The 15,436-nt window shown below is 43.1% G+C and overlaps 1 protein-coding gene across 1 annotated transcript in view; it reads left to right on the top strand.

Annotated features, from left to right (window-relative positions):
• esrrb (estrogen-related receptor beta) overlaps positions 1-12,081 on the top strand; it is a 48,044-nt gene extending 35,963 nt beyond the window's left edge. The window contains exons 7-8 of the mRNA XM_062522645.1: positions 8,264-8,533; positions 11,810-12,081. Of these exons, the coding sequence (XP_062378629.1) occupies positions 8,264-8,533; positions 11,810-12,054 (515 nt within the window). The 3' untranslated portion in view covers positions 12,055-12,081. The remainder of the gene's footprint in view (positions 1-8,263; positions 8,534-11,809) is intronic.
• Positions 12,082-15,436: the final 3,355 nt, after the last annotated feature.

Raw genomic sequence — 15,436 nt, 5'->3', positions numbered from 1 at the left:
CTATCTGTCTGTTGATCTACCACTCTATCGATATATCGGTCTATCTATAAAACATGTGTTTTCCAGGAGATTTAATGCACTTCAAACACGCACATCTCAAATCTGGGTGTTAGTCTGTTAGCTATTTATTTCTATAGCTGAAGACTCTTTGGAACAAGCCTTCTCATTTGCTCCAGCACCTATCTACACTGCTGATATTTATAACTCCTCCCACTTGAGCTCTGCTCTGGTGCAAATTGGGACAAAGGAGGATGTCCCCTAGTCGCATTTATTGGCCTTTGTCTGAAAGGTTTGGAAAACTGAAAAAGTTTTTGTTTTGTGTTTCACACAGTTGAACAAAAATGTCACTTAATTACAGTAGCAACCAGCCTGAAGTTAGCTAGCTGTCAAGGCGATGGCTATTAGCGGTAACAAGTGTTCTAATGAGTGATCTCATGAACGATTACGTTTTTATGTGCATTTAACGATATGCTTGTAGCGTGAGCGACGAGCGTGCATGTATCGCTCTTAAAGGAATAGTCCAGACTAAAATCAATTTAGGGTCGATGTATGGATAATAACGAGCTTCCATTTGGGAGCAAAAGTAGGCCTACTCTAATCTGAGGAGTTTTGAGCTAGACTATTGTTTGCATTAGCAACTATGGCTTAGTTTGTAGCTGCGTCCCTGTGACTTTGCCACGTCAAAGTGGTGAGTGGTGCTGTCCATTTAAACAGTGCTGAAATATCCCCTAATGTGATGTTATCAGTGTCGTCACAGTTGCTTTTTAAACGACTTAAAGAAGATACACAGGCATACTAATGGGTTAAAATGTGCTACTTGTGTTTTTTTATGATGTGTGCACATATTAGTGTTAGGCTACTCAAGACGTCCGACGTTATGCCTGCTATTTGCCACTTTGTCCAACAGTGTGTGCTCTGCTGTCTGCACTAGAGTGTTTTGAGGAATACAGTTGAATATGTTACGGTAAGATATAATAATAAATGCTAAATTACAACTGATTTTGACACAGCTCAGTCTTGTACAGTAGGTTAGACCCTATGCTCTTTGCTCTGTTCTACTCTGCATGTCTTATTTAATGCCGCCTATTAAAACATTGGAATAGCTTAAGAGTATTTTTCTGTAGTAAAGACAGTGGCAGCGTCCTTTTCAAGCTGTTGTGTTTGTTATTGGGATGTTTTATTATGCCTGCACAGCTAAAGCTTGCAGATAGAAATGGGAGAAAATACTCTACTAATGCTGCTGGGCTTTGAACGTGTCCGAATGTAAAAGGACAAGTAGAGTGACTTCAAGTTATTTTCTTTATGTCAAAAGAAGCAGCAATTCCCTGGACAAATCTGAAATGTATTTCATAACTCTGAGTGCATTTATGTCACTGATAACCAGTGCATGGCACTTGGCATCTCGCTGTGTTTGGGGCGATATCAGTGACAGAAGCAGACAGCATGGACACGGCTAGAAAATGCGAAGCCTGTGTGACACTGCTACTGAAAGCCATCAGAGCTGAGGCACGAGCACAGCGCAGGGTTGCTGGGAAATAGCGTTAGCTCAAAACACCAATGGAATTAAGGATGTGTGCGACCGGGCCCGTCCATGGACTACAAATGTGACGCGTAATCCAATAACATCAGAAGATGGCTCAGTACTCTGGAGGACAGACAGCAAATTCTGGGCAGACCACCTCAGCTCGCTGCCCAACAACAAACAAACATCTTTCTAATCTGTCCCTGATTCATGGCCTTATCTCTTAGAATTACTTATTTGATGAACCTCCAAAGTTCAGAGTTGTGATTCTATCAGAGCCATCAGTTTTATGCCGTCTGAGGCAACATCTTAATAACGTCACTCCACCAAGTCATGTGTACTGTATAGTCCACAGCAGGGGGAGAGGAACACGTAGAGCGGGACAGTGAAACCTCAGGATCAGAGAGGATCATACAGACAAACCCAGGAGAAATGCACAGAGTACAACGAAGGCCTTGACTTCATAGTTATTGATTTGCCTTTCACAAGATTGACAAAAGTGACACAGACAGAGCAGGGAATGCTGATCACATCTGAAAGACTGTACTGTATGCTATTCTTCCCCTTAATATAAGCAACTCCTTTCTCTGTTCAGGAGGGCTGGAGTGATTTGTATGATAAGGACCACTGTACATATTTCCTTGAGGTTGCATCACGCCACCTGACTACTTACTCATTCTACTCATTAATTCACTTACATTCATCTACACTGTATTATGGCGCTGTGAAATGGGTTCAAAATCAAGACAAGACTAATTTATTAACTGTAACATCTTCACATAGTTTTCCATTCTATCGACCTAATCCACTCTGTCTGTGTGACACTTAGCTAAACCTTTGAGGTGTACACATAATCCAAACAAATACACAAATAATGCTTCCCATTTGCCTCATTCTTCTGCTCCTTCTCCATCTCTAATATATATATATATATATTTTTGCATTTACAAGTGACATCTAATGGTGTTGCCAGCTGTGGTTAGGGGACCCTGTGTAATCCCCTCGTAGTAGTGTGTGAATATTGCTGACTGATAAATCGGGATCTGAGCACATCTCACTAGACATAGACACCAACAGACAGGCCTTGGTGTTTTCAATTTGGCCCCGTGACAGGCCTCAGCGTCCATAGATAAAGATGGATAGCGTAATCAGGTGTGGGGAGGTGTGGCGGGGGCTGCACACAGTCACAAGGTGTGTGAGGGAGGACAAAAGGTGAGGAGGAGTCAAACATGCGTTGTGGGCCAGTGTAAAGGAGTGTGTGTGTGTGTGTACACACGTTGTGTGTGCATGTCGTATTTCTTGGCTTCATGATTTACATTTTAGAACCTCTGCTGGATTCCATGCCTGTTTGTTATTGATATTTCAGAAAATCGTCATATAATCCATATTTTATCGGCACAGAGAGTTTCTCTCAGCTGTCCACAGACAGTCCCCCCTTCTGAGACGGTCTGTGGTCAGACTGGTCAGCTCAGGAGATTAATGACCCCTTATTAAAGGGTCTGATAGAGGCGTCTGGAGCGTGGTGCGGAGCTCCATAATGCCATATAATGACCAACTGAGGTTTGTGGTCCTCCTGGGAGACTTAAAGGCACACGAGCATGAGGGTCATCGGGTCACACTGCCGTTAAACATGGCCGCCGCCGCTGTATTTAACTGTATGAAGCGTCCGACTGTTTACACTCCACAGCACAAATCACCCATCGCCATGGCGCCACAGAGGGGTAATGTGGATAGCTCAAAGCTCGGGAAAAGACGTATAGATTGAGAGAATGGTGAACAGGAGAGCTCAGATAGATATGAATAGAGAGAGAAAGGCGGACAGGATGTGGAGCTGTTTTATTTTCTACTATAATCTTTTAATCATCTTTTCATTATTGTAAGGAATACCTGAATGCAAATACACTAAATTAGGGTATATACAGTATATTATATGATTTAATATTTTGTCAAATTGACAATAAATTATGTGCAAAAGATAGAAAGATACATTAAGAAACTGATACATTATTGACATTTTTGAAAAACTAAATAAAAGTGTTGATCAAAATTCAGCAGCTTTATCTACAATTCAGCAGCTTTATCTCTTTGGTTCTTTGTACACATTCTCTTTGTAGACCCTCATTGAATCTCAATTCTCAGTGGTCTTAGGTGAAGCCTGCTTTTGCCACTGCAGCCAACAGTCACAAATTGCAACAATTAATGTATTCTGCAACACACGCCTTAATGTATTCTACACTTCCAAACTAATTCTAAATTAGACATTAAAAAAAAAGCACGGCAAAAAAAAAATATAATATAAAAATATACCATATAAAACCATAGCTGTTTTGCTGTTTTTAGATAAAATGTGGTATATGTCACTTTTAGACAAAGTTGATTTTCATTGGACCCCGGTTATTGCCCCTTGCTTCTTATTCATTTTCCTCCCCTGAAACTGTCCCAAGCTACCCACAGCACACCCCCTAACCCAAGGCAATATATCCATTGGTGTTGTAATGATCAAGCTCTGGCTTTGGCTTGTATCTCAAGATTAGTGTGGCCTATTGTTAAAATGTCATGTCAGTCTCTCAACTCATTTGCTCTACTGGTCTTTTGCTTTCTCGTAAAACAATGAATTGTGAAAATGATTAAATTCATCCACACATCCATCCACTCTAAATTGTTCAATTGCACAGTGCCAAGTTGTTCCTCTTGTGATCAAAGCATTTCAAGGTTCAACTTCAAACACCTGCTCTATCCTCTGGCTGGCTCAAAAATCTCAAAGCCTTTAACAATGTGGTGTTTCGATATCTTCTGTAGGTAAACGTACCATTATCATCAGCCTCTTTCTGTTCCTCCAACTGCCTGATTAACGTTGAAATGCTGGGGTCTTGTGCTGGGGGGAGGAGGACGGAGGACTTAAGCATGCCATGTAATTACTGCTCTCTTTACGAGCGCTGCTAATGGCCGTGTGGGAGAGGAGGGGAAACAATAATAAATTAATGAAATAAGACCGTCTGCTCCGCACAAATCAGCAGCGCTTCATTTCTGCGGCTCCGCTCGGCTCGGCTGCTGGGGGAGCGCTGATCTGGACACGCCCCCTTGATTAATCACGGACGAGGGCGGACGCCGTGGACGCAGCCGCGGTCAGAATGACAATGTGGAATGTGGAATGGACGAGCGGCGTCTTGCGTTGGACGTCTTGAGTTATGGACTGAACTGAGTTATGAACTTTTTTGTTATGGACTGAACTGAGTTATGAACGTTTGAGTTATTATGACTGAAGCAGAAACACAGAAACTGGGGTTATTAAATAATAGAGGGGGCCAGCAGAGTCCAGGCGTTATCTGCATAGTCCGTGCAGGGTTACAGTGCCAGGGCTGTGATGCCTACTGTACAGTATTACAATTTCAATTTCAATTTAATTTCACTTATATATGTGTACCAAAACATTACACATGTCTCATGGCGCTTCACAGAGTGTTACACATTCAGAGAGAGCCCTTGAGTGACAGGGGCGAGGACAAACTTCCTAGAATTGGGGATACATATACTGTAGGAAGAAACCTCGGACACATCCATGGCTGAGGGGCCCAACCCATCTGCTTGGGGTCAGTTTCAGTACCGTAAGGTCATTTTTAGTGTCAGAAAGTTCAAATAGTCCAGTGTAGGGAATTAATTGTCCATAGGGATTAGGAATTGTATGAAGGAAAGTATTGAGAACAGTATTTCCTCTAAAACAGCTAGCAGCTAGCAAAGCAGAACATCTTGAGGGCAGCCAAGATATTGCACCCAAACAGACGTCAAACATTGAAGCCACAAACAAACTCAAGTCAAAACACAGACGCAGGTCACAGGTCACATGGCAATCAGGATATGGGGTTAGCCAGAGGTATCATGAGCCACTGCTGCAGTCAAACCCTCATATTATAAAAATCTCACACTGGTAAATGTTACGTAATGTGATAGACAGATAGACAAAGTATATATACAGATATACATATACACATATAGAAAGATAGATAGATAAATAAGAAAAGGTGAAAAGGTAGAAAATATACATATTGGAGAGAGAGAGAGAGAGAGAGAGACAAAGAGAGAGAGAGAGCATGTGCATTTGGGTTTCATAGGCATCTTGCCACAGCATACTCTAGAGTGTACAGTAGGCCCACAGGTCTGTGTGAGCTGTTCAATGGGGAAGTGATTTCATTACGGGATTAAATGGAGTGGAAAGAGGAGGTGAGGGTGAAGAGAAAAGATCCGATTTGTAGCGAACCACAGCTCAGTTTCCTAAGTTGAGGGAGCAGTGGAGGAGAGGGGCGCCAGTCTACTTTCACATGGACATGTGGTGCTCGTGGACAAAAAGCAGAAGACAAAAGATAACAATTCTGGATATGCACACTGTTTACATGCTCCCAGAATCTCTAATGCTCCAACACTTCGATCTCATAGATCTTCGTCAGGCATATGTTGTTTGTGGTCATCCGGTCGGCTGGTGGTCCACTATACGTGGATACACACACAGCTGAATTCTCTCTGCAGAGCATCTCTTAGTGGTGGTGTCCGCTTGACCCACATTTGCCAATATCACACCAGAGTTTATGCTCCGATGGACAGGAGTGACCATCACCAGAGTTTATGCTCCGATGGACAGGAGTGACCATCGCCAGAGTTTATGCTCCGATGGACAGGAGTGACCAGCTACATCACAGCCGAGTGCTGCACATCTAGTTCATACTAGACATACTGTACTTTTTGAGAGGAGAGACATTTAAACATTGTTTTGGAATTCATTGGAATTGGAATTCTATTCTTTTTTGTGATCAAATTGTATAAAGTAATTGCACATCAAATTACAAAAGTACAAAAGTGAGTGGCATTTTTTAGGGCAAGAAAAGTGTGAGGTTGTTCGTTTGTCACAAAAGTAAGCATCCAAATTCAAAGTAATGGCACAGCGTGGAGACTTAAAACAATGACCCACCCGACCCACCCGATAACGCCTACCCAACTCACCCAAACCTCAAACCAACACAGAATTAGCACAAAACGATTAACATGTAATAAGGATGTTTTGGAACGTATTCTGCAGCAGATTCAGATGGGGCGAATCCCTTTGGTCAGAGATAGAGTATGAGTGTGTGATGGTGGAGGTAGATGCAGACTCTGGTGTGTGTGTGTGTGTGTGTGTGTGTGTGTGTGTGTGTGTGTGTGTGTGCAGCTGTGTTTGAGGCGGCTGCCTTTGTGTTGTTTTGCCGTCTCTCCTCTATTCTGCCCATATTGATTCCTGCTCCAATGTGAGGGGCCTCGCGCCGCGATCCCAATCTGTTAATTAATGTATCCCTCCCGCAAAGTGTTCACCACTCAGATAAGGAAAATTGAACTCTGAGGTTCCCCTTTTCCTGTCTATCTGTTGCCCTGCTCACCACGCCTTTGATTGCACACTCACACGCACGCACGCACGCACGCACGCACGCACGCACGCACACACGCACGCACGCACATACACACACACACACACACACACACAATAATGTCATTCTGTCACGTGGAGATAAACATCGGCCCTTCAACTCTTCCTCAGTGAGATCATTTCTATGAAAAGGGAAAACAGTGTGGCTACAGTAGATGTGTCTGTCCAGTCGGTGTGGACTGTACTCCTGTCGCTGTATTTGCCTCCAGACTCCTGGTGTGTTTTAAAGGAGTGGGATTCCCACAGCAGGGGCCACAGTAAACAGTAGAGACTAGAGCAATCATTCAGCATTATCAGATGCTTTTAAGATGGCCTTAAATCTGGCCAAAATGGCCGCGGCCTGAGGCCACAGGGTTTATCAATAGCAAATGGGGTGGGCTGGAGACAAAATGGGCCCAAATGAACGAGATGCTTATCCGCACGTCGCCGTCCGTCACACACAACAGCAACTTTTGGTCGGGCCAGACGTGAGTGTCAGGCTTTAGAGAAGTCGGTACGTTGGCTTTACGTTGTCAGATGGAGTAGGCGTTAGTAATCGCTGTTTCATTAACTGTATTTAATGACAATTGTCATTTGGATGTCTCTGTGTTAATATGCTGTGGCACATTACATCCAAGTGTGTCTTGTTCATCATCATGAACGAGTGAGATAGAGGAGGAGGAGGAGAGAGAGAGAGAGAGAGAGAGAGAGAGAGAGAGAGAGAGGCTGAGTAACTGGCAGTTAAAAGAGGGGGGGTGACAGTTGGTCCACCCCAAGACTGACTTCAGCCATTTCAACAAGCTAGAGAGCATTGTAATATAATCTAAGCAAAATTAACTTGTGATAATTAATCTATGTGATATAATGCAACAAATAAGCTGTAACGTTAACCTTTAACACACACACACACACACAATCTCAACGAGACTATGAAATTGTGTTGTAATACATATTTAGCTTTTTCATAGTATGAAATTATCAGTTATTTTAAAATAATAATTGATTGTTGTTGTTTTGCATTCTTTGATTTATATAGCATGTTTTTATTATGGACAAGGTTTATCTGGGAATGAATTCCTTATCTATTCATTATGAATTCCTTGTAAACTTGTAAACGCACACACACACACACAAACACACACACACATACAAACACACACAGACACACACACACACACGCACACACGCACACACACACACACACACACACAATCCCCCCCCCCCACACACACACACACACACACAGACAGATAGAACTGAGCATGCTCTGAATGCCTGTGTGTGTGTGTGTGTGTGTGTGTGTGTGTGTGCAGGCTTCTCCAGCCTGTCGCTGGGGGACCAGATGAGCCTGCTGCAGAGCGCCTGGATGGAGATCCTGATCCTGAGCATCGTGTTCCGCTCGCTGCCGTACGAGGACGAGCTGGTGTACGCCGAGGACTACGTGATGGACGAGGAGCACTCGCGCCTCACCGGCCTGCTCGACCTCTACCTGGCCATCCTGCAGCTGGTGCGCAAGTACAAGAAGCTCAAGGTGGAGAAGGAGGAGTTCGTCACCCTCAAGGCCATCGCGCTCGCCAACTCAGGTAGGGTGGCAACACAGCCTACACTGTACACTATACATACAGTACATACATACATACATACTATACTGTACACATATACTATACATACATACCATACTCGCCAACTCAGGTAGGGTGGCAACACAGCCTACACCGTACACTAGACATACATACTATACATACATACTATACTGTACACATATACTATACATACATACCATACTCGCCAACTCAGGTAGGGTGGCAACACAGCCTACACCGTACACTAGACATACATACTATACATACATACTATACTGTACACATATACTATACATACATACCATACTCGCCAACTCAGGTAGGGTGGCAACACAGCCTACACCGTACACTAGACATACATACTATACATACATACTATACTGTACACATATACTATACATACATACCATACTCGCCAACTCAGGTAGGGTGGCAACACAGCCTACACCGTACACTAGACATACATACTATACATACATACTATGCTGTACACATATACTATACATACTGTACATACTATACTCGCCAACTCAGGTAGTGTGTCAACACAGCCGAGCCATCATCAGCTATGGAGAAGATCTCTCTCCTGTACGATACATTACAGTAATGCAGCCAAGTCTTCATCAGCTATGGAGAAGATCTCTCTCCTGTACTATACATTAATGCAGCCAAGCCTTCATCAGCTATGGAGCAGATCTCTCTCTTATACTATACGTTAAAAGAAAAAGAGAAAGTGTGCAACTAAAATCTTTTTTCTATTGTTGTGAATGTTGCTTACACTCCCCTTCTTCTTCTAAATGTGAGAAATATCAAACTACAGTTCATAAAGTGGATTAGTTAATGAGAAGATTGTAAATACCATTATAAGATAATTATATTTTAAATCTACCATTTCCAAAAACGTTCATATATCAGAATTCAGAAATATAATATTTGTTTTGGATGACTAAAAACAAACATATGCAATGTAGTGAGCATGCAAATAAATACACAAGCAATATATACTATACTACTAATTACTATTACTAATATAGTATATAAAGCAACACATGAATCTGATTTTAATTTTGTTTGAACTGTTGTTCAAATAAAACATGAATGAGATTGAAGAGAGAGATTGGGAGAGAAAGAAGAGAGAGAGAGATAGAGAGAGAGACAGAAGAGAGAGAGTGTGCGTGCGTGCGTGCGTGCGTGCGATGGGGGATAGGGGTGCACTGTTGAGCTTTTAATTGAATGCCACCCATCCCGTGGCATCCCTGCATTGTGGCTCCTCTATCTCTATAAAAAGAGCCAGGGGACACGGCAGCCGCGGGAGATAAATTTAGCATTTCATTAGTAGCGCAGGGACTGTCAATAAAATGTGTTAAGTGGAATGGAATGAGTATCAGAGAGTGATGTGGCTCGTTTGTTCACTGGTTAGGGGGCACAGCAGCAATATCGACAGCTTGCTTTTCAGAAGGCAGCGCTTGTCCCTCTGATCAATGGGCGGCCCTGCCTTTGGTCACTCCTGTCTCCTCTCGAGCTGTCCTGCACACAAACACACGCGGCCCCTCCGCTCCCCTCCCCCCCCCTCCTCCTCTGGCTGGAAATAAAAAATGCTGATGGTGCCTCTTGCTCTCCGCTCTAATCGCGATCCTCTCTGAACAAAGGAGGTGGGATATGAGAAAGATGATAAAAGGCAAGCTAGAAAAACACAATGGAGACAGAAGAGAAAGAGAGAGAGAGAGAGAATGAGAGAGAGAGAGAGACACACACACATAAAGGGAGAGAGCAGGACGAAAGCCATAGTGATCAGAAGCGTGTGAGAGAGTGTGATGCCGAGGAGAGATGGCAAGAGAGGATGGCAGTGACAGGTTCAAATGAGGCAGAATGTACTAATCACCTGAACAAGGCCTCTCTGAGACGCGTCCCCTGGGAGAGCCACTCTCTGTGTGCCGTGAAAATTCATAGCAATTGATTTTGTAATTAGCAGTTTATCAGCACTATCGACGGCCTTCTCTGATGGATTGCAGGGAAATTGTTTCTTCATTTTTTTTTTTTAGCTTGTACAGGCCTCCCCCATTAATGTTTCATGTTTCACCTTCAAACACACACGTACACACACACACACACACACACACACACATGGCCGCGCACACGCACACACACACACACATACACACACACACACAGAGACATGCACACGCACATGCACACACACACACACACATAGTGTATAGTACTGGAGTGAAATCATGCGACTAAAACCTTTCTTCTGTTTTTGTTCAATTGACTTGCACCCCCCACCCCCTCCCCCCATACACACACACACACATTTTTCAATGTGAGAAATATCTTGAGAACACCATACAGTAGTTCTCGTAAACACATTTTGGGGAGAATTAGCAAGTGTGTATTCCCTATTCTACTCTGAGGTGATTCAGATGTCAGTGCTGTTTTATAGATGTAAGGTTGGCTCTCTGGAGCAAAGCTGCCGTCACACACATTAGATGTCATTAGATCTCCCAGCACATTACACGTACGCTTTAACTAGATTTCTGTATGCAAGTGTATTTCTATATACATGTATAAGAATAATTAAAAGAAATTATATATTTTTAATAATAATATAATAACAATATTTTAAACATTACATATTTACACACAAATCATATTATATTGTGAAAACAGCTGACTATACTATAGTACGGTGGCCCTGAAGTGCAAAACACAACAACAAATAGAAATCACAACGGCAAATCAAAAAACACTACAGCAAATTCAAAACCGCAACCGCAAAATAAGAAATAAGTACTATATAAGCACTATATAAGTACTATACTCACTATATGACTGACTGATTAACTATGGCGGGGGCAGCTACACAAACCAGTGTGAATTATATGGTCCTCAGCATCTGCTCAGCTTCATCACAATAATAGGGTGTCCTTTGTGTTAAATGCTATAAGTTATAAGTCCAGCTTTAATGTAAATGTCCATGCTGAAGGCATCGTATGATGCTACAGACAATCACACTCATTTATGCACTTATTACACTCATTGATGCACTTACAGTATTTTTTTTTATTTGTTGTTATAAATGCTCTTAAAAACCTAAATGTTTTTTTCATGTTGTAAGTCGCTTTGGTTAAAAAGCGTCAGCCAAATGAAATGTAATGTAATGAAATGTAATGAAATGTAATGTATGAACCTGGTGCCTCCCCTGTCTCAGTGTTGCTCACCCTCCTCTTCCTCTTCCTCTTCCTCCTCCTCTTCCTCACGCGCTCTGCCCCGTAGACTCCATGCACATAGAGGACCTGGAGGCGGTGCAGAAGCTGCAGGACTCGCTGCACGAGGCGCTGCAGGACTTCGAGGGCGGTCAGCACGCCGAGGACCCGCGGAGAGCCGGCAAGCTGCTGATGACCCTCCCGCTCCTGCGGCAGACCGCCACCAAGGCCGTGCAGCACTTCTACAGCATCAAGGTGCAGGGCAAGGTGCCCATGCACAAACTCTTCCTGGAGATGCTGGAGGCCAAGGTCTAAGAGAGGGGAGGAGAGGAGAGGAGAGGAGAGGAGAGGAGGCGAGGCCAGGCGTCGTCGCGGCAACAGTGGGTATTGGCGTGGCAACAGGAATCAGACGGCAACAGCTGAGCAGCGGAGGGGTGCGTGGGAGAGAGAGGGGAGGAGGAGGGAGGCCACTGATAGACTGGCTGGATTTGGACTCGGACGTCCAGCGCATCCTCCTCGTCCTCTCCGCTTGCTTCCCGCTCGCTCTCGTCTCGTAGACTCCATGTATCTGTCTTCTGGACCTGAGACATTTTAAAGAAAGAACGAAGGGAGAAATAACTTGTCGGAACTGTTAAAGTAAAAATGAAAATGGGTCCCAACTATAAATATGAAATGGAAAATTTAAAATATATAACAAATCCTAAATACTTGTACAGTAATGATTTTTTGCTGTTGTGGTTTTGGTTTTCTTTCTAGTCCCCTCTGGCCTGTGTATGACAGCAGCTCGCTCCTCATCAGAGTGGCTGTTCCACCCTCACTAATACGGTTGGACATGTTTTATTTGTGTGTGTGTTCTTTCTCAAATGGAAAACCAAACGCTGTGTTTGATGACAAAAGGGAAGAGGGAGACTCTAGCTAACATTACAAAGGACCCCCCTCTTGGTATGTTCTCTGCTATGATACATATTTGGAAGCTTTGAAAAGACTGTAAATATTAACTCATTAGTCGGAGCAAACATGGCTGGGACAAATGAAAATGGCTGATTCATTTCATTTTTCATTTTAAAACCACACAGCTCACCAATCTTCTAACAATCAAGTACATAAATGTAAAAAAGTAAATATCAGATTTTGTTACCTGATCACTTTTAAATATACCTCTGCTGTGCTGTGAACCTAACGTAGTACGCAGCACACTGGAAATGACATGTTAACAAACCTTGCATAGCAACTTAGTCCTTCTTTCTGTTTCCTAGTAACTAGCAATAAAGAGATCTGTGGGCCCTCTGTGATCTCGTGGCCCCATCTCTGCTTGTGTTCAATAACGCTGATATAAAAACAAATCTGTGACATTAACTTCAGTTTCTAAGCCGCCACGGCAACGTGACATCATAGTCACCGGGTGCATTGTACGTCTCCTTTCACAGTCATTGTCCTTTTCTCCCCCCCCTCTTCTTGTTGTTGTTGATGATGATGTTGTTGTTGATGTTATCTTCGCCCATGTTTGGTCATGGTTATAGGTAGAGACTGCAATTCTAAACCAATACGCTTTTTGGCAAATTCACTAAATTTCTCCTCAAGGTCCTCAAGCTGTCCATGCTGGTTGCACCCAAAGGATTAAAAAAAAAACTCTTGGTTCCCAGTCCTGGCTCTGTAGAGATACAAAGAGTCCTACACTCAGCACTGGTTCATGAGCAGAGAAGGAATGGGAGTGATTTGATTGGCTGTTGACTTCAATATCAACAAACTTTGACCAAAATCTGGGGACTGTACCTTTAAGGAAGTGCAGTAGGCACTGGGAACCACATGTGATTTGGGGAACCTGGCAGGTTTGGCAGAGTGAGCGGAATATGACGCAAACACAGTGCGTTGTCTGGAGAGAAGGGAAAAAAAGTGGAGAGAAGACCAGAGTGTCATAAGCTGTTAGTGAAACAAAGCCCATATGTCAAACGTGCTATTTCGGGCGTCTCTAAGCCAAGGCTAGATGCTCCTCAAATAGAGAGCAAGGTGGCCAGCATCTGCGTGCCCCATTTTTAGCAGCAACGCAGCTTTTTATAGCGCCGCCTCGGCTATAGGGGTGCAGCCAACTCAAGGTGTAAGGCAGGTGCATGCTGGGGATTATTTTTAGCTTCCGGGATGCAGTGTTTGGCCAGAGGGGGCCGAGTGCTCAGGCAGAGGTAGGCTTGACCCCTGTGTCCACACAACAGGCTTGTCATTTGTGAAACTGGGCACGATGATGACAAGTAGCCCTAAAACTAACTAATGACTTTCCACCCCTCCCACTAAGCTCCTGGTGTGACAGTTAAAAACAGCTGACGTTACCCTCCAAATGGCATTGGAACGTCTCCCCCAGCGGTGTTCCAAGAGGTGTGGTGCAATAATGCCTATATAGGAGGCATGATGGGAGATGTAGTTCTACTGTGCTGTAAATTTGCCATTGCTCAAAATCTGCCTTTTACAGAACACCAGAAGGCGAGAATGGTGTGTAATTTCATGTATTACTAATGTAATGTGAATTCATGTGAACTGTGTATTGTGACAGTGTCACAATTTGATACTGGCACCATTGACATCAACGCTGAAAGACAGGGGGTTGGGTGTCATTGGTCGGGGAAACTCCTAATGCCCCCATTGGCTACTTAAAAGAGGTGGGCTGCATCCCTTCTTACCAAACGATCTACACTTGAAGTGGCCATAGTCTTGGCTAAGAGTTCTACTGCACTTTACCCTGGCGGCATGGGACAACTGGGACCAATTCTGACTCAGTGTTTTGGTCAGTGAGGAAAATTAATAATTAGGTAGCATATAGCACCTGTTTAATCAAAGGGAATTTAAACCTCTGACTTCTGCATATCATATCTACCTAAATTAACAACACCATTCCCAAAATACAGTTATTCTGAAATTGCATTGGGCTCTATTTTTCTTTTTCCTGAAAACCATTTTGGCCCAGCACTGTGGCTGTCAGTGGACTCATCACACATGACATGTCATTGAAAACAAAGTCTAGTGTCCTGCAAACTACCTCATCTCTCATCCTAACAGCCATGACTGATTCATTGTGTCAATATCTGTTAACCTTTATCTGAGCCACTACTGTGATGTACCAGATTTATACATACCTGCTGTCTGTGAAGTAATTTTTGATGGCATTCTGCAGTAGCAATCAAGAACACAAGAGCTGGTGGACGCGTGTAGCTGATGAGTCACCTTCATACAGTGTTTGTGTACATACACACTTTAAACTACCCTTCAAAAGTTTGGAATCACCCTAACAAGTTGGTGAAATATGAGAATTGTTCACTTTTAGCTTACAAGTAACTCACCATGATTGGTAACAAGACCAGCAATAATATGTTTTATTTTAATTACATAATGATCGTAATATTCCATTCTAATCATACTCACACCTTATGGCAGCTGGTATTCCTGAGAAATGGACTTGGCCATATTTATTGTCAGGAAATATAGGTCAGCCAACTTTTAGTATTTTTCGTTTTGTAATTTATTTTATTTTATAAAATGTCTTCCATAGTCTGTGTTGTCACAATTGTTGATGCAAAGTAAATTATGCAAAATATGTGAAGCATTTCCAGACTTTTGGAGGGCAGAATGTGTATATGTATATACTCACACAGTGTAATGTCAGAATTGGTCCCATGTCTGACATATGGAGCAGAAAAGGATCTTGTTTCTG

This window comes from Sardina pilchardus, chromosome 20, assembly GCF_963854185.1.
Source record: "Sardina pilchardus chromosome 20, fSarPil1.1, whole genome shotgun sequence".
Lineage (NCBI taxonomy): Eukaryota > Metazoa > Chordata > Actinopteri > Clupeiformes > Clupeidae > Sardina > Sardina pilchardus.
Note: the sequence above shows the minus strand (reverse complement) of the source record. Positions and strands in the feature narration are given on the sequence as shown.